At 40.0% G+C, this 27,404-nt stretch overlaps 1 protein-coding gene across 4 annotated transcripts in view; it reads left to right on the forward strand.

Annotated features, from left to right (window-relative positions):
- The window catches only part of Dip2c (disco interacting protein 2 homolog C), a 392,422-nt gene that overhangs the window by 215,577 nt on the left and 149,441 nt on the right, over positions 1 to 27,404 (forward strand). For 2 of the 4 annotated variants that reach the window (XM_006516473.2, XM_006516474.3), the window contains exons 2-4: positions 1,022 to 1,093; positions 2,751 to 2,918; positions 14,496 to 14,606. In XM_006516473.2, the coding sequence (XP_006516536.1) occupies positions 1,022 to 1,093; positions 2,751 to 2,918; positions 14,496 to 14,606 (351 nt within the window). The remainder of the gene's footprint in view (positions 1 to 1,021; positions 1,094 to 2,750; positions 2,919 to 14,495; positions 14,607 to 27,404) is intronic. The other 2 variants (XM_006516475.4, NM_001081426.2) reach the window with 1 other exon arrangement.

Genomic DNA, 27,404 nt, shown 5'->3' on the forward strand with positions numbered 1-27,404 from the left:
AATACTAATTATTCTTTGGTTGGTTTGTTTTCATGGAAGCTCAAATCTTTTCTTTTTGAAGATGTGGGTGAGAATACAAGATACCCCCCTTTTTTTAAATAAAAAAATTAAAGGGCAAATCAATTTTATACTCCCCCCAATTCAAAGACTAAGTCTGTGATGTATATGCACGTGTGTGTGTGTGTGTGTGTGTGTGTGTGTGTATGCATGCATATGAATGTTCGCATGTGTGTATTTTTTCTTTTAAAAACAAAGGGCAAAACAACCATTGTGTTTTGAATCTTACATTTGGGAAATGCTATTACATGTTAATAAATGTTGTTTTGCCTATATCCTTACTGACCTAACCCTTAGGGAAAGGTCTGACTTTGGCTTTGTGTATGAATCTTAGGCTTTAACATTTGAATTTATATTTAAACAATGAACATCTTTTAAGTCTCTGTGGGTCCCTGTTCTTTTGCTTGGTTTTATCTAATGCTTCTTTTGGTCTTGGTCATTTTTTTTCCTTTCAGATATACCCTAGCAGTTTAAGTCCTTATGACTTACATGCCTGATTAGGAAGGAAAAGATCTCATTAATGAAAGGCAATGTCTGTCTGTAATGGTGTTCCTAGCTTTCCAGCCCAGACAGTTGTGCAATCCATTGTTGATTAAGTTAATGAGAGCTCCTGAAGATTGAGCTGGCTTTCTACGCCTGCAAATGTGAAGAAATTTGCACTGATCTAATTTTGGACCCTCAGGATAGAAATGCAGTCAGAAGGCCAGAGATGAACATATATGTGTGTGTGAACACACACACACACACACACACACACACACACACACCATGAGTACTATAATTTTTTGAGGGTAAAGGAAAATTGACAGTAAATGATATACAGTGCTTCTGTTATAAATCTCTAATTAGAAAGCAAATAAAAGATAGTTAAAAGTATTAGTATATTTTGTCATACTCCATTAAATGGGCAACTTTATCCATTGAAGCTATTCTGAATGCTTTCTTTTTTTCTGTTCTCTTTCAGGTGACATTACACAAAAGGGATATGAAAAGAAGAGGTCAAAATTAATTGGAGCCTACCTTCCCCAGCCTCCAAGTAAGTAAACCTTGAATAGCATTACTTGTCTAGTTTAAGAGATAATGGCCACATTTGGAAGACATTTTTCTCTCATTCTGGAATCTGCCTGAATAGGGCACATTTCACACCTGCACTCCACATAACCAACTTCTTTGTATAATTACTCATAGATTTTGTGAAAATTGAAGGCATATATGACCTTTTTTGTTTTGTTTTGTTTTTCTGTTTTTTTGTTTTTTATTTTTTGTTTTTCGAGACAGGGTTTCTCTGTGTAGTCCTCGCTGTCCTGGAACTCACTCTGTAGACCAGGCTGGCCTCGAACTCAGAAATCTGCCTGCCCCTGCCTCCTAAGTGCTGGGATTAAAGGCGTGTGCTACCACTGCCTGACCTGACTTTTCTATAATCATACCTAATATAATTGAATAGATATTTCATCTGTAGGTAGAGATATAGTGATTTCTTTGAAACACTATAATCATAAAAATAGGAGCATTTGTGGTTTAAACATGATTTTTTATTTGGTGAGTTAATTATTGCTATTATGATTTAAATTAATACAAAGTTCGAGATAACTAGAAAATGTTGTGATATCCTGACTCGGAGAGGGACAGTATGATTATAAAGGTTTGGTGTTTTTAGCTGTGCCAGTAAAATATGCACTACTGGCATTTGTGGAGTACAAAGTCCGCTTCCTGCCACTGTTGTCACATTTGTGACTTTGGAGAATTCCTGCACTTAAGCTGTATTGTACAGATTTTAAGAAAATGGCGATACATTGGCATTCCAGTGTAGATTCCTGTGTTAGCTCACTTCATGTAGAGGGTAATGTTGAGGGTTTTTTTGCTAGGCTTTAGAAATTGCTCAAAGTGAATGTGAGCAATATCCATCCTGAAGGTAAAAGGCCAGTAACACACATACTAAAGGCAAAAACGGAAACTGCGATTTCTGTGGGTGAAGGAAAACCTACAAAGCTTAAAGTGACTGTATATATAGCCCATTTCTGTTCTCCAGGCTATGATACCCCAGTATTATAGAACTGAGATGGCATTAAGACAGACAAAACTCTGTGGCTGCTGAACTTGAGATCAACAGTGTGCTGTGTTTGTAGTTCTGCGATTTTGGTTTTTGCTTGTGTCTTTTTATGTGATTTTTAAGGAAGTTCATGTAAAAGTGGTCCTGTGTGTGTTAGGGATTGAAGTCCTGTGGTCTGGCTTGTGGAGGGAAGGAGCATGGTTTTATTTGGAAGAAGAAAAAGTAAATAGATTGGTAAAAGGCTTAAGGGAAAGTGTTGGGGGAAGGTATTTCTTTGCCATTGCCTCCCCTTGCTGTGATTATCATAAAGGTCCAGTCACTTGCTGATGTTTATGGGTGTCTGCCCTGTTTTTGAGGAAGACTGACTGCTTGGCCAATCGGGGTCTTTGCTGATGTTGTTGGATGTTGATTTGTTTGCCATACCAAACCCAAGTGAAGCTAGGGCAGTTACTGGCTTACCTGTAATATTTCTGACGCCTTCACTGGTCAGGCACTGGCTGGGACAGAGGGTGTCTGCACCGATTGAAGCCCTTGGTGGTCTGTGTGCTGTTTCTGCATGGGGTCGGCAGCTCTGCTCAGCGCTGTAACAAATTTAAAAAAAACTAAAGTCTGAATTAATTAGTTTTTTTTCAACTTGTTACAGCAGCGAATGGAGCTGCCGTGGTTCGGTGTAGACTGCAGCCCGGTGAAGGCGTGCCGAGGAGACCCTTCCGCTCTGCCCACATCGGGGTGTGCGACATCCGAGAAGCTGCGGCCCGGGAGCGGGCGGCCAGTGCAGCGGGGAACCGGCCTCTGTTTTACTTTCGTTTCGGTGAGCCCTGCATCCCTGAGAGAGACCAGCCCTTGGGCAAAGGACGCTTTTGGAAGTCTTTTTCCCCCCAAGTATAGGGCTCACAGTGAAGGAGATAGAGGTTAGGTCCTGAAAGAGAATACCTGCCTTGGTCCTTAAGCTCAGAATTTTCGTGTATGAATGGTGACTGTCCCAGAATTAGGTTCCTTTCAACATTTCCTGTTAACTTACAGTGTTCTGTATGTAATTCATGGTCATCTGACTCTTCCAGTGTGAAGACCTTAAGAAAGGATGCATGTCCAATGATAAGATTCCCCCTCCCCCCTTAACGTAGCACTGTTGTCTTCAAGCCAGATTTCCTAGGCAAAGAATGAGTAGTTATATCTTGATCCCTGAGATGTGATAAAGGGAAAGACGTTGAGACTTACATAGTTTCCTACTTCTGTCACCAAGGACCAAGATGTTAGGTTTCTTCAACAGAAAGACCAAAGTGATCTTCAAGTAGGTGGTTTCAAGGTCAGGGTCCCTCTGAAAGGTCAGACTTATTTAGAACCGTGATTTAATACTTAGGAAATTCAAGGAGATGATAACTTAATGTACTTTTTAGTAGCGTAAGTACATTTAAAATGGGAGCTATGTATTTGTAAACTGGATTTATAGGAGCATGTTCTGGGTTTTACCTCTGATAGAATGCATTGTTTTAAAATAACATGTTGTGGCGTATAGCTCAGTGCTAGAGCACTTGTCAAGTGTGTGAGATGTCCTGGTTTGATCCCTAGCACAACAAACAATTTACATAAAAATATTGAAAGGAGCTTCAATATTTAGAAGTGGACATCTCAACTGTCTCCCAGCTTTGCCCTCGTTTGTCTGCCCAGTGACCTTGTTGACAATTACCATATCTTGTTGAAATGGGCAGAGAATTAAAGAGTGTGTGACAGAGTTGAATGATAGTTGTAGATTGTGTTTGAGAATATCTATGGAAATGTGATAAAAACTGACTGCAGAAATGTGTTTTAAATTGTGTTGTCTGCTTTATCCTCCTGCCTTTCCACAAACATGAGCACCATCCAGTCCTGTGATGTGCATAAGCATGTCATATTTTAGAATGGAGGATTTGTTCCTGTGTTACTATTCTATTGCTGTGAAGAAACCCAAGCCAAAGCAACTCTTTTAAAAGAAAGTAATTAGGGGCTTGCTTACAGATTTAGAGAATTAGTCTGTGATCATCATGATAGGGAGCAGACAGGCATGGTCCTGGAGCACTAGCTGAAAGCTTTGCATCCTGGTGCAGGCAGAGAAGTGGGTAGAAGTCGAGCAGGAGGAGCCTGGCATGAGATTTAGAAACCTTAGAGCGCCACTCTTTGTGACCTCCTCCTCCAGCAAGGTCACACCTCCCAATCCTTCCTAGAACAGTGCATGTCCTAGCTTATGCCTCTGCTGACCATACGTTCAAATATGTGCGAGTATGGGAGCTAGTCTCATTCAAACTAGCACATTTCCTAGCAAACGCACTTATAGATGACTTCCTTCTGAAAAGTTGCTGCTACATGAACTCTCATTCATCAGCAGGGCCTGGGAAGGTAGTGAAGAAAGCAGGTGTTTCTAAAATACGCATGAAGATGACCTTTCCATTCTGTTTTTTAAAAAAAGACTTATTTTTTATATACAGTGTTCTATCTACATGTATGTCTTCATGCCAGAAGAGAGCACCAGATCTCATAATAGATAGTTATGAGCCACTATGTGATTGCTGGAAATTGAACTCTTGACCTCTGGAAGAGCAACCAGCACTTTTAACCTCTGAGCCATCTCTCTAGCCCAGGGAACTCTTCTTTGACCAGCCCACCTGGGAAGTCTTTCCTCTTCTATCTTTGTGCTAGTGTTTACTGTAGGGAGCTTATAGTTGAACAAACCTTTTTATTTGCCAGATAAAATGTTAAGATTTCTGTAGGAAGTATTCCAGAAATATTTCTGGTATGTATGGGGCATATGGTTATGAGTTAGACTGCCATAGGGTGAGGTTAGGATCCTGGAGGTACAGTTGTCAGGGTGTGGCTTCTTTCTGATGGGAATACTCAGGATACAGTATCTTCTACAGGATTTTCACTGCTCCAGGGATCAACATGGTCTGGGGAAGATGACTTCTCTTGGTTGAGCACAATGTTGAGTGCCCACCTCAGTTCAGATAGGGAACAGTGTGCTAGAAGCTAGAAAGACAGATGAGATTAGAGAGAAGAAATAATAGGTTGGAAGACATTTTAGAAGAGAAAGTGCTACTTAAGGGAAGTTGTTTGACACTTCTAGTTTTTAGTAAGAAAATTCCTGTTTCAAAATGATCCTTTGTTACCTTCTAAACCAGATCAAATTGACAAAAATGAAAAATAAAGCCAGTTACTTAACACTGTTCTTAGAAGAGTCTCTATAACACAGTGTAGTGTGTACAGAAAGTCTTTGCTACTTTTAGAAGACTTACTTGATAACAAAAAGTAACAGAATTTCAATGTGACTGTAAATAATAAAATTTCCCTTATACCCCACATCCTTTCTTACAATATGTATATTGGCTGGATGTTACTTATTACATGGCAGTCATGAAATGTTTCTTGGCATGGAGCTACTTCTGCAAATTCAGTATTCCGAGCTCATTTGGCCATATTTATCATTAGCAGTCAAATAAATTTATGCCCAGCTACAAGGCTATGGTTGAGTTGGTTTGAGACATACGTGAATTAGACTAACAAAAGACAGTTGGCACGTTTCTTGTATTTCCTGCAGTTCTTTAGGGCTCACATGAGCATAGCCTCTGTTCTTAATGAGAATTTATGAGCTCTTCTTGTTACTACTGCAGACCATAGATGAGCCCATATGGAGAGTGGGTAGAACAGTCCTGTCCAGCTATTGTACTTCCTACTGCCCTGACCTGGCTTGGCTTCCCCAGATGGCCATGCTGTTTTCCACTTTAGGAATCCTGGGAATGTTCATTTAGCTTGTACTAATCTTTGCTTAATGTTCAGTTCAAATGCCACTTGTTGAAGGATTTCTCACCTGGTCCTTCTAATTGGGATGACCCTCAGTCCCAGTCTTATTATGATCTATTTGTGAAATATTTCCAGGCAGTTGCAGTTTGGTATTCTGTTCTTACCTCACAATAGTAAGATATGAATTAACTGAGGACCTCTCATCACCTGCACACAGTGAGCACAACCCACTTGCAGGCAAGTACACACCCGGTTCCAGAATTCGAACTTATCAAGAAGAGGTAGAACAAGGTGTTAGTATTCAGGCATCTCCACAACCAGCCCCAAGGGACCTTTGATAGTGGGAAGATCAGCTACATTCACAGTCAGCCCAAAAGGACAACAGTACACATCATCACTAGCTGCCCAGAGAGGACACATTCCCACTGCTGCCTCTGTTGCCTGTCCTGTGCATGTATTATGCTCTGATACCCTTCCCTTCTTCCTTTCCTCCTCCCAGAGGGAGCCTCTGTGTCCTCTTACTCTCTCCCTTTAATAATCTTCCCATGTGAGACTTGTTGACAGTGTGAATTTGCCATTTAGTCCCTTTACAAGGTAGTGGGTGGTTTCTCTTGGACCTGTGTTCTCTCATCCCACTCCTGTGCCCACTGAACTCCCATCATACCTAAGTGGAGATCAGCCAGGCTTGTCCACTGTTGCCTTGCCACTAGAGCTTCAAGAGAGCACTCCCAGTAACTGCTATAGCCAATATTTAGTGCCGAAACATTCAGTATCTAGGTGTTCACAGTGTTTTTGTATGAACCTTCTGCACCAGGCTTCTCTTACTGTCAGTGGTGAGAGTTCTGATTTTATTTCTGATTTGGATGAATCTAAACACCACTTGGCCACATTAGTGCTAATCAGTGAGAGAACTGGCGAAGGATTACATGATTTTGGACTCTAGCACATTCTAGTCAGTTGATTTCTATTTACTTTATACAATTTAGTCTGCAAACCCCAGTATCTGATGTTGTCACTGAAGTTGGCTGCTCTGAAGTGACTCACCTTGTTTTTTTGTGGCCAATATGGAGATGGCTTTATCTGCAATCTAGCTAAAGATGCTTTGCTAGATTGCTATGGGAAAAGTTGCCTGTGATTAGTAGAGTTGGTTGTTCCTTAGGTACATGGAAAATGAAAACCTCGGCTTTTGATTTGAGGATATAAAGGCAACTCAGTTGAGACTTGTGTTTTTTTCTCTAGAAAATAAAGCTGGCTGACCCCTTGCCTGAGCCTGTCACCGTTAGGTTCAGTGTCTGAGTGAAAGCCTGCTGAGCTTCCTCGGCGGCAGGGGAACAGTTTGGGTCTGCTTCATCCCGCCCCGAGAAGTTAACCTCATAAATTGAACTGGTCTCTGGACAGTGATGCTGTTCCGTGGCACATGTGACTTCCTTCAACACTGAAGGGCACAGAGGTCTCCCTTTGTTGAGGAGACATGTTGTGCCATGAGTCAATGGATGGTGAAGGTGAGATGCAAGGTTACCTCTCTGAAAAGTGGGAGAGAGGAACTCAAAGCTGGGGTTTCTTGTCTGAGCCTTAGCTGGCATCCTTTCCAGGGTAAGGGTGAGAGGAAAGGACATTTCATCAGTAAAGGGAAAGTCGCTGTGTTCTAAGTGAGCTTTGTTGTTGGTGAGTCATGTACAGGTTACTGCTGTGTTGTCTATGATATGTATTCTATCTCATGACTGGCTGAGTTTCCTGTTATTGTTAATGACTTTTAATGAATTATGTTTCTTTTTTTTTCTTTTTCCAATTTTTTATTAGGTATTTTCTTCATTTACATTTCAAATGCTATCCGGAAAGTCCCCTATACCCTCCACCCCCTGCTCCCCTACCCACCCACTCCCACTTCTTGGCCCTGGCGTTCCCCTGTACTGGGGCATATAAAGTTCGCAAGACCAAGGGGCCTCTCTTCCCAATGATGGCCGACTAGGCCATCTTCTGATACATATGCAACTAGAGATATGAGCTCTGGGGGTACTGGTTAGTTCATATTGTTGTTCCACCTATAGGGTTGCAGACGCCTTTAGCTCCTTGGGTACTTTCTTAGCTCCTCCATTGGGGGCCCTGTGTTCCATCCAATAGCTGACTGTGAGCATCCACTTCTGTGTTTGCCAGGCACTGGCATAGCCTCACAAGAGACAGCTATATCAGAGAACTCACATGATATGTACTCACTGAGAGTGGATATTAGCTCAGAAACTTAGAATACCCAAAATAAAATTTGCAACACACATGAAACTCAAGAAGAAAGACCAAAGTGTGGACACTTCACCCCTTCTTAGAACTGGGAAGAAAACACCCATGGAAGGAGTTACAGAGACAAAGTTTGGAGCTGAGATGAAAGGATGGACCATCCAGAGGCTGCCACACCCGGGGATCCATCCCATAATCAGCCACCAATCGCACACACTATTGCAGCAAGATTTTGATGAATTATGTTTCTTGTTAGAAAGCCAGTAGTAAAAGGGAGCATCACTAAACCCATGTCCAGCCAGCATCCTAGGGTTCAAATTGAGTTGAATTTAGCCACCTAATGGTAAAGAAGGTGCCAGTTATGACTGGATCATGGCCTTTTTTGTGAAAAGTCTGAATCATAAGAGAGTATGCAACAACTTGAAGTTCTAGGCCTGACAGTAGACTTGTATCTCATCCAGTATTGTAGAACGAAATCAGAGGACATTGTTGAGGATTAGGTTGCTTGCCTAGCAGGCCGAGGTACTGGTTAAATTCTAAGCACTAAGAACAAAACAAACAAGTATAGCAGGGTAGCAATATAATGCAAATGTCAGATTGTCACAGGCTTTGGATCATCCATAATTTACCAGTTCTCCTGTCAACATACAATAATAGGAAGATGATTACAAAACAAATGTGTGATATTGTGCAGTAGCTGTGTTCGTAAAAGATGAGAGGGAAATAACAGTGAAATCAGCATAAGAATTAGGTTTGTATGGTAGGGTAACTTTGAACACTTGCTTTGATGGATTGGAAATGCAGTTTACTACACATGTTTTCAAAGAGAAGTTGATACAGCTAGGCAGAAGAGCTCCAATGGGCTGCTAGAAAAAAATGCTTAAAAATAGTATTTGAGTCAATATTTAATTCATTATATTTTATCTTACTTTGTCCCAACCAAGATTCAAACTGGTATATTCAGACAGAAAAAAAACCAAAAAACAAAAAACAAAAACAATTGAGTATTTAACTCTATAGAACTGAACCTGACACCATGAGGTCACTTGCATGCTTATTCTCTTTCTCTAGTACAAGGCAACTGACCAAACATTGCTGCTGAAGCAGATGTATCTTCAACAATAAAATTACAATAATTAGCAAAGCAGTTCAGTGTTTACCCCTTGGGAGAACTCAAACTCACTAAACGTTTAGTTTAGGGAGCCATGATTGACGACCTGTTTTCAAAAAGTCACACAGAGACCAGTATACTTGTAACAGGAAGTATATTGAGAATTAGGAGGCTAAAATGGACACTGGGAAAGAAGACATCATAAGACATAAAGGGTAATAGTCCCCAACACCCAACAGTCAGGAGCATGAAACCATTGATTCTCATTCACAAAACAATAAGCCTCAACACTAAATCCCTTCTCCCACAGTATTTATTAGGCACTGCATCCAAGCCATGTGCCAGGTCATCTCAAGGGCCCGTGAGCATTAAGAGACAGAACCACACAGATGAGGCAGATAAGCACAGGTAACAGCTTAGCAACCTTTCATCCCACTTGGCCTTGACGCTTAACAAACCACTCTTCCAACACTTGCAATCTAGATTTCTCACCTTCATGTTCTAAGTGCAAGAAGTTAGACTCCAGAAAATCAAATAACCCTATTAAAAATGGAGTACAGAGCTAAACAAAGAATTTTCAACTGAGGAATATCGAATGGCTGAGAAGCACCTGAAAAAATGATCAACATCCTTAATCATCAGGGAAATGCAAATCAAAACAACCCTGAGATTCCACCTCACTCCAGTCAGAATGGCTAAAATCCAAAACTCAGGTGACAGCAGATTCTGGTGAGGATGTGGAGAAAGAGGAACACTCCTCCATTGTTGGTGGGATTGCAGGCTTGTACAACCACTCTGGAAATCAGTCTGGCGGTTCCTCAGAAAATTGGACATAGTGCTACCTGAGGACCCAGCTATACCATTCCTGGGCATATATCCAGAAGATGCTCCAACATGTAATAAGGACACATGCTCCACTATGTTCATAGCAGCCTTATTTATAATAGCCAGGAGCTGGAAAGAACCCAGATGTCCCTCAAGAGAGGAATGGATACAGAAACTGTGGTACATTTACACAATGGAGTACGTACTACTCAGCTATTAAAAACGATGAATTCATAAAATTCTTAGGCAAATGGATAGAACTAGAAAATATCATCCTGAGTGAGGTAACCCAATTGCAAAAGAACACACATTGTATGCATTCATGAAAAGTAGATATTAGCCCAAAAGCTCCAAATAACCAAGACACAATTCACAGACTACATGAAGCTCAAGAAGAAGGAAGACCAAAGTGTAGGTGCTTCAGTCCTTCTTAGAAGGAGAACAAAATACACACAACAGCAAATATGGAGATAAAGTGTAGAGCAGAGATTGAAGGACAGGCCATTTTTCCTTCAATCTGTCCCACTGGGGATTCGTCCCATATACAGTTACCAAACCCAAACACTATTGTGGATGCCAAGAAGTGCATGCTGAAAGGAGCACGATATGGCTGTCTCCTGAGAGGTCCTGCCAGAGTCTTACAAATACAGAGGTGGATGCTCACAGCCAACCATTGGACTGAACGTGGGGTCCCCAATAGAGGAGTTAGAGAAAGGATCAAAGGAGTTGAAGGGGTTTGCAACCCCATAGGAAGAACAACAATATCAACCAACCAGTTCCCCAAGAGCTCCCAGGGATTAAACCATCAACAAAGGAGTGCACGTCTCCAGCTGCATATGTTGCAGAGGATGGCCTTGTCATGCATCAATGGGAGGAGAGGTCCTTGGTCCTATGAAGGCTCGATAGATGCCCCAGTGTAGGGGAACTGAGGGCAGGGAGGTGGAAGAGGGTGGGTGGGTGGAGGAACACCCTCAGGGGGCGGGAGGATGGGATAGGGAGTTGGGGGGGGGTGCGGGAAAGGGGATAACATTTGAAATGTAAATAAAGAAAATATCCAATTTTTTAAAAAGAAAAAAAAAGGCTTTTGAACAGTTCCTACTCTCAGTTTTTCTTTCTTGTGTGTATGATCCCTTTCCTTTTGAATATCTTGCTCACTACTCTACAGGCTTTATAAGTTTTAATTTCATCATTGAAAAAAGAACCACCTTGATATTCCAGGTCCATATGCCCTGGTACCTGTGACCTTGGTCAAGTTCCTTAAGTTTTCCAAGACCTGGCCTTTCCCTCTGTATTTGAAAACACTAACAGTCCCACTGTCTTCTAGAATTTCAGCAGTTTTTGGATCACACTGCAGTCCCTAATTTTACTGTAGCTGTAATTAAGAAATTATCTAGAAAGTAAAAAGTGCTTGTTGTATGGTTAGATAAGACATTTTCTACCTTTACTGTGCACTAAAACAGAAGAGGACACCACATAACGAAAAATTGAAACTTCATTCTGACATGGTGACAGGTTCAGTTCCATAGAGTTAAATACTCAATTGTTGATTTTTTTTTTTCTGTTTGAATATACCAGTTTGAATCTTTGTTGGGACAAAGTAAGATAAAATATAATGAATTAAATATTGACTCAAATACTATTTTTAAGCATTTTTTTCCAGCAGCCCATTGGAGCTCTTCTGCCTAGCTGAATCAACTTCTCTTTGAAAACATGTGTAGTAAACTGCATTTCCAATCCATAAAAGCAAGTGTCCAAAGTTACCTTACTGATAATTCCCATAGAAGGCTCATCAATCAACTAGGCAGTAGTCTTGACTCTTCTGGATCTCAAGAAGAGGTGAAGGGTGAAAGTGGTTCTGAAGAGGCTTATATTCATGAACTAGATAGGAAAGCCGTATTCACAGCACTGGGATTTACAGTTGGTGAATTTGGCAACTTGGAAATATGTTTACCTCTGCTGCTCCTGTCTGTTCCAAAATGCCAGTCAGTATGTAGCAAGAGAACATGAGAAACAATGACAAGTGCTAAAATGTGAAGGAGAGGCAAAGTGAGAACCACTACACTTGGGTACAGTCTCGACATCCTGGGTATCCCTCAGCAAAGACCTGAAAGAAGGAACCTGTGGGAAATGGCCACCTCTGCCCAGTCCTCATGAACATGCATACTCTCCAAGAAATGAAAGCTAACACGGCTCCATGTTTGGGCATAACAGGCAAGTCCTGCAGCCAAAGGTACTCTCTCAGAGCACTTACAGTGTCCTGAAAATAGTCTCAGCCACAGAGGCATTTCCTCAAGGCACGGGACACTCGAGATCTCTTCTAGGGGCAAACAATCAATCAAAATAAACGATCTATCTGAAAGAGGTCTGTTAGTGTTCTGCCACAAGAAGAGAACTAACTTGCAGCTCCTTAAGAGAAAATAAAGGGGAAATGATGAAACTTGTCAGAGGAGAGACAGTGTAAAGATTATAGCATTGTCTGAAGTGTAGCTCTTCTCAGTTGATGTCTTTTGGCAGGGATGAGGGAGGGGAAGTACCCATTTCTATTTAAGGACGGCCACTGAGAGTTTGACAGTGTGCCAGTGGGTTTATAAATAACACAAATTGGACTTGTTTTTATATTTCTATGTTTTATTCTTATTTTTACTTTTTTTTTTTTTTTTTTTTTTTTTTTTTTTTTTTTTGGATGGGAGAGGTCACAAAGGTGAGAGGAAGGGAAGGGAAGACCTGAGGAGTGAGTGTGATTGGGGTGCATGATGTGAATTTCCCGGAGAATCAGTAAAAATGTTATTAAAAAAAAGATTATAGCATCATAATGATGCACTTTTGGGAAAAACAAAAATGAAACACAAAAAGTAAATAGTGAGGTTTACCTAGAATTCCTAGACCCACACCAGTTACACTAGAAAGACAACCTTTGGGACACCCAAGGCCTCCATGTGTTATTTCTCTGTTATCTTTTCTGAAGAAGCTACTTGCAGTATCTCTTTAAAAGATGAAGAGAATTTGAAAATCTTCTCTTCATCTTTTAAAGAGGTGTGGAGGGGAGGGTATGGGGGACTTTTGGGATAGCATTTGAAATGTAAATGAAGAAAATACCTAATAAAAATAATTTTAAAAAAAAGATGAAGAGAAGAAAGACATGGAAGGATTCAAGGAACCAGTGACCTAAAATAATGCCAAACCAAAGCAAGTTCAGGATGAAAGGGATCCTAAACGGCGCCACAGATCCAATGACTCAGGTCGTTCATTAGCAGAGGAAGGGTCTCCACGTACACTTTAGTAAAAACTAACAGAGTGAGATGAAGAACCTAGTGGTAACTAGGTTGTGGGCTTTTTTGACCAGGGAGGAAAAGTATGAGAAGGGTCTGTTTTTATTTTGTTTTTCAGTTGGGGTGTTTTGAAATTATTGGCAAATAGGTACATTGAAAGGATGACAATGAGGAGAAAGGTCTAAATGTTAATCCCAGAGACTACGTTAGTCACATTTGGATGAGTTTGTTGTTTCATCATTTCAACGCAGTCCTGGTCTTGGATGAGGTAGAAACTGGTGGATGGAGAGAAGCCTGCTGCTGGAGGAGTCAGGGCTGTACATCAAGGTGTGGATGTCAGCCTGCCTGATGCAGAGCTTCCTGCCTTCATAAGGTTGACATAGTACAAGGGATACTGAGACAGGCTCATGTAAGAGAGCCGGTTGTCTGTTACTGAAATACAGGGACTTTTTTTTTTTTTTCTTTCGAGACAGGGTTTCTCTGTGTAGCCCTGGCTGTCCTGGAACTCACTTTGTAAACCAGGCTGGCCTCGAACTCAGAAATCTGCCTGCCTCTGCCTCCCAAGTGCTGGGATTAAAGGCGTGTGCCACCACGCCTGGCTATTTTTTTTTTTTTCATAGCTCATGTTTTATGTCTGTTTTCTTCTAGCTATTAGTGGTCTTTTCTAAAGAAACATTATCATTAGTACTCAGTGGGAGCAAGTTCTTTCTGCCTAAACTGTAAAGATGGACTCTTTCCTGTACTACTAAGTCTCAGCTACGTTGTGCTCCTTGGTGCTGTGTTACATCAGTAATTGATAGTCCAAGTTCACATACAAATAATCTGTAAAGTTTATTTTAAAGTTGACTTCAGTAATACTTATAATTTAAAATTTCTCAGGTCATTCTGTTTATTCTTAATCATCATCATCATCCTGTCTTGGGCTTCATGCTTCTTCCATGCTTTGTTGGGCATTATGACAAGACAAAACACTTGCCTCTACCCTGTCCACAATTGAAAGAACTCTGAGGCTCAGCCTTGCATATGTCTTACCTTCTGTTGATCATCCCAGGCTTCTCAGTCCCCGCTGCTCTAATAGGTGATAGGAATGAAATGAGTGAATATTTATTGTAACTAAGTTCCCTTAGCTTAGCTGCTGAGAACAGCCTCCTGCTCACCCTGCTGTTTTACCTTATTCTAGGAGTGGACCAAGCTCTGCCTCAAGAGCGACGGGCGCCTGTCACTCCTTCCTCAGCTTCTCGATACCACCGCCGAAGGTCCTCAGGGTCTCGAGATGAACGTTATCGGTCAGGTAAGGAACTGTATGGAGGCTCTGGACTCACTGTACTCGGGTCTGTCACCATGCATGAATTGGCTGCGCCTTTCATTGGCTATGAGGCACAAGCTTAGGACACTTAGACTTTGCATAGGTGAAGCTCTAACTTATGTACCAATGTGTGCTATACGATAACCATTCAGTACATAGCTGCTCTTTCATGTTTGGTAATATAATAACTGTTACTTCTTTAAATACTTGTTATCTGTAAAGAGATAAGTAGGTACCTTAACAGTGAGTTTGTACACATGACTTAGGGTTTTATTGCTGTAAAGAGACACCATGACTATAGCAAATCTTATAAAGGAAAACATTTCATTGGGATTGGCTTACAGGTGAGAGGTTTAGCCCATTATCAGCATGCTCGGAAGCAGGGCAGCATACAGGCAGACATGGTGATGGAGAAGTAGCTGAGAGTCCTACATCAGGATTGGCAGGTGGCAGGATGAGAAATGAACTACTAGGTCTGACTTGAGCTTCGGAGATCTCAAAGCCCACCGTATAGTGACACTTCCTCCAACAAGGCCACATGCACCCCAGCAAGGCCACACCTCCTAATGGTGCTACTCCCTATGAGCTTATGGGGGCCATTTTTATTCAAACCACCAAGACACAGAAGGCTTTCATTACGAGATTTTTTTTTTCTTCACTCCTTCCCCACTGCTCTTTCTTGTTCCTCATTGCCTTTTTGGACTCTGCAGGCATTTGCATTCACATGTCCCCACACATAAATAAGCATTTTTTTAAAAAATATAAAAAGAAGTGAGATAGTAGTTCCTTTTATTCTATTGCTGTTGCATCTTTTCAGAATTCCCTAGTAGAGATTTTGTTTTTCTTGAGCTAATATTGAAGATTTAGGTAATTTGCAAGAAAAGAGCCTCCTAGTTCCCTGCGAGATCTGAAGGGATCTGACTATTTTTAGTAAAGCTGCTTTGGTTGCTTCAGTGAACAAATTATGCTACTTATTAAATACTTTTTACCTTATAGATAATTGAACTAATTAACAATATAGTTTGCTACATAGTAGCAAATTTAACTTCTGTTGACTATATTTTTCTATATTATTTCAAAATTCATAATGAATTCTTGATAATTTAGCTTTGGCTGCTCAATATGGCAAAGTATCAAGCCCCAATAGTAGTTCAACTGACTACTGCTGCAACCCCAATCAGAGAGAAATGTCACATGATTCAGGGATGCTAACATTTTAGTTTTTGTCAGTCACCGTGGCTCCAAATTGTGACAGTCTTGCTTCGGGCTCATGAGTGTTGAGGTTTCAGATGTGAGTCACTATTCCTGGCAATAATTCTATAACAGTGTGTATACTTCTGTTCTTTTTAAGGTACTTGGTGGTGGTGGTGGTGGTAGTGGGGAACATAAATCTGGAAAATGGCTGTCAGGGCATTTATTGGGCACTTAGAATGGATTGAGTCAGACTTCGTTAGGTACTTGACTGTCTTTGTGAAGTCTAAGAGATTCATTCCTAGTTACACTCACTATCCTATTTGTGTAATCACAATTCACAGTAGGAAACCTTGAGGTTTAAGTTGGCATCTGAAGAAGACTGACAACAGTGTTAAAAGTAAAGTGCAAGGTGCTTTTTCACAATGTGCTTAGAGTGACTCATTTGGCTTGATAAACGTGTTCTTTCTTTTGTGTGAGTGTTTTAGTCTATTTGTTTTTGCTTTGCTTTGCTAATAAGATCAGGCACTCTCTGCTGGTCACCTTTGCAACTGAACCTGAAGCAGAGCTGGCATCTCTAGAATGACCTTCATTCTTCTGGGGAGATCGTGAGGTTCTTGTGTTTTCAGAATGATCCCGGCATGCTGCTCTCCTTTTAAATTCTCAGTCTTTCATGAGTAGATGGTAGTTTTTGTATGTTTGTTTTTGTTTAGAAGCTTCACACATGTGATGGCATATGGTGACAAGTGCTTGTAAAGTGTTGGGTTTAAAAGAGCTGTTTAACAGAGTTCTGGTAGTGTTTGTAATGGGTGGGGAGCACTGCTCAGAAGGCAAGTTCGTAGTCACTTCTTTCCTTTACGTTTACATGGGTCTGGGAATTAACCTCGACTGTCAGGCTTGGGCAACAAGCACTTTGATCTGATACATCTCATTGGTTCTTACTTAATTTTTAATACTGCAAATATGAACATTAAGCATTAACAAGTTTTAAGCTTTACAGTAGTTAAGTATTAAAAAGCTTTTTGAGTCAGAGTTTGACAATTATTGTGACAGATTTTCTTCTAGATTTACTTTTTTAAAAGCTGAGAAATAATATGAAATAAAACTTCAGCATTGAAATTTTCCATCTCAAACTGTCATCCTTCCTTGCCCCATTCACGATGTGAGCTTTGCTATGCTTAGTTTCTAGGGTTAAACTTGTATCTTGTTTTTCTGTTCTTTCTCATTCCTTGACTTCCTTCAACAACTGTATGAAATGATTTTGTATACTGAGCACTTTGCTATGACCTATGGCTGAGGCAAAATGTGGCAAACACCGTCTTTGCTATCAAAGAGCTTCCTAGAATAATATCTACCTTTATCTTGAAGTTTAATTTTCTAGTTGAAGGTTTCTCTTTCTCACACTAGCTGGTTTTGCTGACTTAGCATATGGCCTGTGCTTTCTCTGAACAACTCACTTTCTTCCTTATTGATGGTAATAGAAACATATTTCCTTCTTTCTCACATTAGAATACTTGGGCTTTTAGACAAAAGTGTACATAGTCACATTGAATTGGACTATACATTCTCTTTACTATCCCCAGAATGGTGACAATGCATCTGTAAGGGATGCTGTGTTTGGTGTGGCTTTCAGTATATACATATGGTCAGTTAACTTTCAATAAGTGAGGATTAAATTAAATTTAAAATTCTGTCTGCCTGACTAGCAGCATTTTAAGTTGAGCATCTTACATACTGACTACTGCAGGTAATAGCTTAGATCCACTAAGTGTTCTATTCCAGGAGCAGTGTTCTAGGAACTCCTGGGAGAAAATACAGGAGATGCAGTCAAAGTGCATGAGGGCTTGTTTGACTCTACACTAAAGAAAGAGAAATTAATTTGGTTACCTATGCCTACTAAATAGGAGATTTTAGAAATGTTTAGGGAAATACTAGTAGGATTGGAATGGGTTTCTTATTCTAAGCAGAAATAGGTTAAAGACATGTTGTTGGAATATAGATATGAAGAAAAGATCCTGAATCAAAATGTGAAGTATACAATGGAAATGGTACTTAGATAGAAATTGGTGTCAAACACTCATGTTAGGAAAAAGATCTCAGGAAGTGAAAAAGGTAAACATTTTCCTTAGGACATTAGAAAAGAAAAGCTAACTCCACAAAAAGAAGAAATGAGAAAATACAAAAGACAGAGATCTCAGTAGACTGAGATCAAGAATATTCCTTGTTAGATTGTAAGTCACTAAGAAGCCGTCAGGCTTGTCCTCATTAAAGAAATACCAAACATACTAAGGAAAATGGAGGAGTCTGCCTGGTTTTATCAAATAATTGAAATCATAGGGAGACTGTTGACTCAGAATTGTAAATGAATAGTGTAATCAGGGATTTGGAGAGCCTAATACTCAAGATCTGATAAACTCAAGAATACCTCTGGAGGCTAACTTCCTTTCTCCCAGCAGTCATTACTTGCCTACAGTTCTTTCTCTAGGAGTTGGAGTCCTGTGAAAAGTTTCCATGTTAACATGTGCATTGATATTGCCATTGCTCTGGCATTGTTTATGCAGCCATTTCTAGGAGAGACTGTCACAGCTGACTTCCTGTTCTGGTTCTTACAGTCTTTCTACCTCCTGTTTTCGGAGCCACAGAAACAGGGTCTATGCCTGTCTATATGCATCCATGCACATATATATTTGTGTATACACATATGTAACAATGCTACAGAGAAAAGCTGTCAGTTTGAGAAAGGTGATATGGAAGGGGTTTGAGGAGAGTTGTTAGGAAGGGGGCTAGAGAGAGGAGAAGGAAGACAGGAAAGTGATGTAGTTATATTTTAATTAAAGACATCAAAAAAGAATTAATGGTGGATAAAATGAGGTATTTTTAATTGACCTATGTAATAATTATAGCCTATGTATCAGTAAAAGAAATGACAGGCAAAGATATGAAGTATTTTTGTAATGAAGGCCTTACACCACCTATGAGGTGTAGTATTATCTGATTTCAAAGTCTACCTAGATTAATTATAAATGTTGTCAACTCAAGGGCATGAAAAGGTATGAAAAGGTATTATAGTAAAGTATATTGACATGGTAAGAGAGAGAAAAGTGGGGTTATATAAAACGCAGTACTAGAAAAGGCAGAAAATATGTGTAAAACAAGAATATAAAACAAAGGTAACACACTTACTAATATGCTAATATCTATCAACAGTCAGCATAAATCTCAGAAATCTAAATATGTAAAGATTTCAGAGTGGATTAAAAATATAGACTCTGCCTGTGTTTTCAACAAGAGATCTCCATTTAATAATTTGCAGTTTAAATTAAAGAAGTGGAGAAAGCAAGTATTGTAATCATAGTTAAAATTCTTAGGGGACAAGGACTGAAACAACAGAATAGGCAAGAGAGGAGAGGAAACCACACCCTTAACTCATAGGTGACCAACAATAAACTCTCACTGTATGAGAGGCAAGAAATGTAAGCAATGAGAAACGAACGGAACACTATATGATAGTGGGGCATTTCTCTACTTTCATTTGCTGTTTTCCTCATATAGATCTTATAGTGTTTTCTTTTTTTTTTTCATTTTTTATTAGGTATTTAGCTCATTTACATTTCCAATGCTATACCAAAAGTCCCCCATACCCACCCCCCACTCCCCTACCCACCCACTCCCCCTTTTTGACCCTGGCGTTCCCCTGTACTGGGGCATATAAAGTTTGCAACTCCAATGGGCCTCTCTTTGCAGTGATGGCCAACTAGGCCATCTTTTGATACATATGCAGCTAGAGACAAGAGCTCCGGGGTACTGCTTAGTTCATGTTGTTGTTCCACCTATAGGGTTGCAGTTCCCTTTAGTTCCTTGGGTGCTTTCTCTAGTTCCTCCATTGGGGGCCCTGTGGTCCATTCAATAGCTGACTGTGAGCATCCACTTCTGTGTTTACTAGGCCCTGGCATAGTCTCACAAGAGAGAGCTATATCTGGGTCCTTTCAGCAAAATCTTGCTAGTGTATGCAATGGTGTCAGCGTTTGGAAGCTGATCATGGGATGGATCTCTGGATATGGCAATCACTAGATGGTCCATCCTTTCGTCACACTTCCAGATTTTGTCTCTGTAACTCCTTCCATGGGTGTTTTGTTTCCTATTCTAAGAAGGGGCAAAGTGTCCACACTTTGGTCTTCTTTCTCTTGAGTTTAATGTGTTTAGCAAATTGTATCTTATATCTTGGGTATCCTAAGTTTCTGGGCTAATATCCACTTATCAGTGAGTACATATTGTGAGAGTTCCTTTGTGATTGGGTTACCTCACTCAGGATGATGCCCTCCAGGTCCATCCATTTGGCTAGGAATTTCATAAATTCATTCTTTTTAATAGCTGAGTAGTACTCCATTGTGTAAATGTACCACATTTTCTGTATCCATTCCTCTGTTGAGGGGCATCTGGGTTCTTTCCAGCTTCTGGCTATTATAAATAAGGCTGCTATGAACATAGTGGAGCATGTGTCCTTATTACATGTTGGGGCATCTTCTGGAAATATGCCCAGAAGAGGTATTGCTGGATCTTCCGGTAGTACTATGTCCAATTTTCTGAGGAACCGCCAGACTGATTTCCAGAGTGGTTGTACAAGCTTGCAATCCCACCAACAATGGAGAAGCGTTCCTCTTTCTCCACATCCTCGCCAGCATCTGTTGTCACCTGAATTTTTGATCTTAGCCATTCTGACTGGTGTGAGGTGGAATCTCAGGGTTGTTTTGATTTGCATTTCCCTGATGATTAAGGATGTTGAACATTTTTTCAGGTGCTTCTCTGCCATTCGGTATTCCTCGGGTGAGAAATCTTTGTTCAGTTCTGAGCCCCATTTCTAATGGGGTTATTTGATTTTATGGAGTCTACCTTCTTGAGTTCTTTATATATATTGGATATTAGTCCCCTGTATAGTGTTTTCTTAGCATTATACCTAGGTACCTGTGACCCCAGAATTTGTGAGGTCAGGATAAGAAGATTAGGATCTGAAGGACAGAGTAGGCTCTATACCAAGATATTGTCTTTAAAGTGGGTTCAGCTTGTAAAGCCACCAATTCTAACAACCTCACTTTGAGCACAGGAATCCATGTGGTGGAAGAACAGAACCAATTCTCTTAGGTTGTTCTCTGACCTTCACATACATCAGATAGCATGTGCTATCAAGACAATATATGTTCTATTAGTGGTTTATGTAGGAAAACTAACTTTTGTTCAGATAACATTTCAAATAACTTCCTCTATAAAGCTAGAACTTTGTCTCAATGGTAGAGCCCTTGCCTAGTAGAACCCCAGTACCAAAAGAAAAACGAAATGTCATGTGACTTGATTGACATGTTAAATACTATTTCAATCACTTCCATTTTTTGATAGGGTACCAGAGATCCAGTTGTTGTCCTTGTCATTGTTGTCAGAACATTTATTCTTAAATTCACATAGGAGTGTGGAGATCCAGCACAGAATAGTGTAGGAGAGATAGGAACAGTGCATTGGAGTCCATAACTTACTGTGAACTAACTAAATGAGAACTGAACCAATGGAGCAGCATAGACAGCCCAGAATGCACTAGTGATGGGGAAAGATCCTTTCAACAAATGATAGCAGAACAACTGCACATGTATAGGATTGAAACAAAAACCAAAAAGCACTTCTAGTCTGTGGTTTTAGGTCTGAACTGAACAGCATAAATGTTCCCAGAAGTCACCGTGGAAGAAATCAAGGTGAACTTCAGTAGATTGGTCAATATTAGATAACATATCTGGTAAACAATCCAAAAAAGGAGCATCTAAAACCTGGGCTTGACTGAAATTGGAAAACTGCGCCCAAATATAATGAAAGATCGGCCACAGATCTGAGTTCCTTTCAATCATTCAGTGATAAGTGATAAAGGACTAATAGCCAGACTATTAAAAGGGTAAGAAAGCAACCAAGTTAAAACAGAGACAAGATGTGAGTAGACATCTCCCCAAAGGGATGCACAGATGGTCAATAAAGCATGGAGAAGATGCTCAGGGTATGTCACCAGGGAAATGAGGACTCTCAAAATCATGAGAACTCAAGGATAGGAAAGACATGGAGCAGCAGGGACTTTCATTGTTAGCGAGGACGTATAATTATATAGTCATTTAAGGAGATAGTTTGGTAATTTTTATAAAGTTAAACTCTCTGGTGTCCAAAGGAGTTGAAGATGTGGTTGTAAAAAACAGACAAACAAAAAACCTTGGGAATGAGTGTTAACAGCAACTTTTTTCTTGATGGATAAAATTGGAAGAAACGATGATGTATCTTCATTTATCCATTTTAAAATGCATGAGACAGTAGATTGCTAGTGCTAGAAAGTGCAATATCAATTCGTGAAAAGAAACCAATGACATGAAAGATGTACTACTGTGAAAGAGTCACCTTGAAAAGGGCAGGTATCCTGTGAATTCATCTATGTGTTGTTATGGAAAATGTACAACTGGGGAGGGTAATGAAATGTCTAGAATTGACAGGGACTGGTAGAGGAGGAAGAGGAGGAGGAGGAGGAGAAGAGGAGTGAACAGCCAAGGCACAGTGGGCTTGAGGGGCAGTGAAAGCTATCATGTATGACACTACACTGGTATCTTCATGTTATTTTACACTTGTTAGTCACACTTCATGTTATTCAACACACCAATTAACACCAAATATACACTTGATAGCATGGGTGTTATTGAATAATTTACCAGGATTCTCTTCTTAATAGCAGCCAATGTATTGTACTGACTGAGATGGTATCAGATGATAGTATTTGCTCATCATTTTTCAGGAGACTAGTCATTTTCAGAGTGAGACAGTATTGCTAGGTGTGTTCTTACACACCTTCATTCCCAGCACTTGTGATCTACCTGCCTCAGTCACTCAGCTTTTATGTGAATTTGGGCTACGTATGGAGGTTCTGTCTCAAGCAAAATTCAAAACTCCAAAAGAGTTATATGCTCTTTAAGAATATTTTTTGGCCGGGCGGTGGTGGTGCATGCCTTTAATCCCAGCACTTGGGAGGCAGAGGCTGGCAGATTTCTGAGTTTGAGGCCAGCCTGGTCTACAGAGTGAGTTCCAGGACAGCCAGGGCTACACACAGAAACCCTGTCTTGAAAAAACCAAAAACCAAACAAACAAAAAAAGAATATTTGTCGATTTCCTGACTTGACTGTTTAATGATCTTACTTAACCTTTTTGACACGGAGAGTCTCATGATTAGAATGAACCTGTATCCTAGTAGTTGTATTTTGTGGAGTGATTGGGGGAGTTTAACTTCAGAATTCTAGACCAGAGCCTGTAGATAAATGGTCTGGTGTCATTCACTATTCCTATAGCGAGATGAACAAAGTCCTTGCAGTTCACATGTGGCTCACAGAGTTTTGTTGCAACAAAGCTGTGGTCAGAACAGAACATCTACATTATTTGGGTAATTGTTGAGCACATATGTACCACAACTGTCACATGTTCCATGACAGTGTTGCTCCAGGAATTCATGATGCATTGTATGAAGACCTGGTGGAGTCAGTCAGCAACCTAATCCCTTTGTACCTTTTAAGTATTACACACTTAATAATCTCTTTGCCTCAAAATATTGGTGAAAGTAGATGTCATTGTACTTGCTTTGTGCATTTTATGTCTTCTCTCAGCAACTATGTATTCACATTTTATTAGATTATAAAATTGTATTCTTTAAAAAAATTGATTCAAGCCTAGTATGGGGGTGCACAGCTATAATCCCAGCACTTGGAAGGCAGGATTACCAAGAGTTAGAAGCCAGCTTAGATTATGTTTTGGTACCCTGCCTTAAAACACAATACAACAACAACAACAATGTATTTAATTTTAAGTCAATTTAAAGCTAATATAGGTGGTTACCAACAGCACCAGTATTTTCCCATCAAAGCCTGGGTTCTTATTCCTGGTGTTTCTACAGAAATAGATACATTTTCCATTACTAGTTATTTTGGTGTCTTCTTTCTCAGAACTAAATGAAAAGAAAAACTTTAAATGTTTACTAGAGGATGTAGTCGGGTAGAGAAAATCTCCAGATGCCAAAAAGGTCCATCTTCTAACCCCATTGGAGGAGTGGGGTCTGATTGAATAGATTTACAAACCAGTCACCTATAGTGATTGTTTTAGGAAGAGATATTTGCTGGAAATGGGAGACAAATGATCCAGGTTACCCAACATTTTGCTGTATCACTAAGCTTTTAATAAACTTGCTCACGGAGACACTGGTGCCTTTTCCTCAAGCACTGTGTGGCATGCAAAGACGTTTATTATTTCCAGGACTTGCCAAAGTTCTGCTAAAGAAATTTCATTTAGTGTGATTGCTTGATGCTATAAATATAAGAAGTTCCTAACAAATTGTTTACTAACAATAGTGGTCTGCTAATTTAGTGCTGTGTGAAGATGGCCTTAAATCATTTAGGGTCTATATTTGGATGCGTTGGGGCTATTAATAGAAGGAAAGTTACTGAAGTAAATGAACTATAAACTGTTAGAGCTGAAAAGCGCACAGAAAAGAAAGATGGCGCTGTATCACTGAAAGAACTATCTACCAATCTGCTGTCACCCAGCTTCAAAGACAACTTCCATGATGTTCTCTGGATCAGGACCCTTTACAGATTTGGGTTAGCTGTTCTTAGAGGACAGCAGAATGTGGTTCATGCGCAGTGACTTTAACTCTTGGTCCTTATGTCTTTTGCCTGGCTCTCAAATTCTTTTATTCATCACAGAGCTCAACACATTTTTTTCAGAGCACTAAAATCCATGCTACCAATAGCTTGAAATCACTATTATTTGTGGGAGACCTCCTTGATTCTTTGACATCAGTCTTATTTAGTAGTTCCTGGGTTATAACTAAGCTGCTTTGCTTTATTTTTTGCTATAGTACCTATATTAAGGGCACCTTAGGATCTACTCCAAAGTAATTCTTTCATTTCTCTGATGCTGTAGGCTATTGGTTCCTAGCTTTCAGCCACCTTTTGGTACTCATGAGTATTGACATTTAAAAATAAGAAGTTATATTCTGCAGTAAAGTGTATACCTAGAATCAAGGTCTTTTCCTGTGAGTTTTGTCTTTGTAGCATTTATATTTCTGACACACAATTGGAATTCATAACATGGTTTGTGTGTCTCATATGATGAGCAGATCCTGTTCAAATCTCTGGCCATTACAGACTCTCATTAGAAAGACGTTGTGACATCTCTGTAAACTGACCCTCATCATCCTGTCAAATACCCTCAGTGGATGAGGTTTATTCTTTTCTCTTCATTTCCCATTCACAGCCTCTCAACTAGTTTTTAATTCATGTGGATGAAACACTGCATCAAGAACATTTTAATTAAGATTTTGTGGGGCACCTAATCAAGTCCTTTAATGGGTTTCTAATGTATCACAGCTGGTAAATTTCATTCATAGACTCATGAAGATAAAAGGAAGATCATTTTGTAGCAACCCATTTATCATATTAGCATATTGTTCTCAAAGTTTTTAATCATATGTGCTCTTTCAGAATTTATGTGGGGTTCACACTATATCTCGGATTAACACCCACCCTTCAAGCCTTACATGTTTATACAGTGCTTCTTATTCCCTGGGTCCAGGGTACTGAGACTGGCTAGGGTTTGGGGAACTCCTGTGATCCCCTGATTCTCACATCTACTGGAGAAAGAGAGTGGAAACATTTGCCCTGAGCCCAGAGCTTAGCCTTGCCCTTTCCTCCTGCAGAATTTGACTCTGTGGTTATTACATTATACCAGTCACTTTTCTTGTTGCTGTGACAAAATAGCTAACAAGAAGCAATGTAAGAAAGGATTTGTTTTTGGCTTATAGTTTGAGAGGATATATAGTCCTCCATGGCTAGAAAGGTATGGTGACAACAAGAGATTATTGTTCCCAGTGTGTTCATGGTCAAGGAGAGGACAATGAAAGCCTGTACTCAGTCAACTGTCTCTTTTGCAGTCTGGGACCCACCTTCTGCAATATAGCCCATAGAATGGTGCCATCCACACTTAGAGGTTTTTCTTCCCATACCAATTAACCTAATGTAGAAAATCTCTGCAGACATAGCCAGAGGTTTGTCTCGAAAGTCAATCTAGATCCTATCAAGTTGGTAATCATTAAACATCACCAATCTATAACATTTTAAGCCAGACTCTTGCACACCTTCCCCAGTGACAATAGTGGTCATTTCCTTTCTACGTTGAGTTAGACATATATTCAACTTATGGGCAAGAGCAAAAGGGAGAAGTGCAGCTGGAAGGAAAGTCGTGTAGTTTTGTGTCTGTGGTGTCTTTTCTCACTGGGCATCTTTTTAAACTCATCTTGCTCCAGAGGTCTATTTTCTCATCTGGTCACTATTTGGAGTTGTTAGCAGTAATACTCTGTTTGGTTTGAGTAGTTATGGCTTGATTTTGATTAGCCAACTCCAGGCAACATCTTTTTTTTTTTTTTTTGGCTTTTCAAGACAGGGTTTCTCTGTATAGCCTCCGTGCAACATCTTAATGCATTGAGAAAAAGTCTGTTTCAAACATTTCTACTGTGCTTTACATAGAATATTGTGGGCCACAATGAAGCTGCAGTCTCAAGAGGCTCTCCTCAGTTCTAGAAAGTTACGCTTTCTACCCTTGTGTCGTACACAGATGGGGCTCTTGTGCTGGGCTCAGACTGTCTGAGGAGGAGATACTCCTATTTTCCTCATAGTTATTGATCTTAATATAATTACTTGGAAACATCTTTTAGATGTTTTAAAAACACTTAGTCATGCTTTAAGGTTAAAGTACAATTTATACTTGCTGCTATTGAAAATATTTTAGAGCTGGGAGTGGTGCCTCACGCCTTTAATCCCAGCACTCAGGAGCCAGAAGCAGGCGGATTTCTGAGTTCAGGCCAGCCTGGTCTACAAAGTGAGCTCCAGGACAGCCAGGGATACACAGAGAAACCCTGTGTTTTGAAAACCAAAAAAAAAAAAAAAAAAAAGAGAGAGAGAGAGAGAAAAGAAAAAAAAATATTTTAATGTGTATGATCCAGTGGATTTATCCTGTACATGTGTGTAGTATTTGATGACGTGTATAAAGAGGCCAGAGAGCAGTTTTGTGGGAGTAAGTTCTTGCCTCCTTCCATGTAAGTCCTGAAGATCAATCTCAGACTGTAGGATTGGTGGCAGTTACCTTTACTCACTGACCCATCTAGCAGGCTTTAAAAATAGATTTTTAAAATTTACTTACTTTATTAGTTTTATATATTGCTTGGCTTGGCTAGAAACAATCTCTCCTTGTTATGACAGCCACAGTATGTATTCCTTGTTTCTGTTCCTGAAGACCTTTCCTTAATTAAAAAAGAGCTCCTTCACCTGTCTCATTTGTTATGAATGACTTTTTTTAATTAGGTATTTTCTTCATTTACGTTTCCAGTGCTATTCCAAAAGTCCCCCATAACCCTCCCACTCCCCTACCCACCCACTCCCACTTCTTGGCCCTGGCGTTCCCCTGTACAGAGGCATATAAAGTTTGCAAGACCAATGGGCCTCTCTTTCCAATGATGGCTGACTAGGCTATCTTCTGATA

The sequence above is a fragment of the Mus musculus genome, chromosome 13 (assembly GCF_000001635.26).
Source record: "Mus musculus strain C57BL/6J chromosome 13, GRCm38.p6 C57BL/6J".
NCBI lineage: Eukaryota > Metazoa > Chordata > Mammalia > Rodentia > Muridae > Mus > Mus musculus.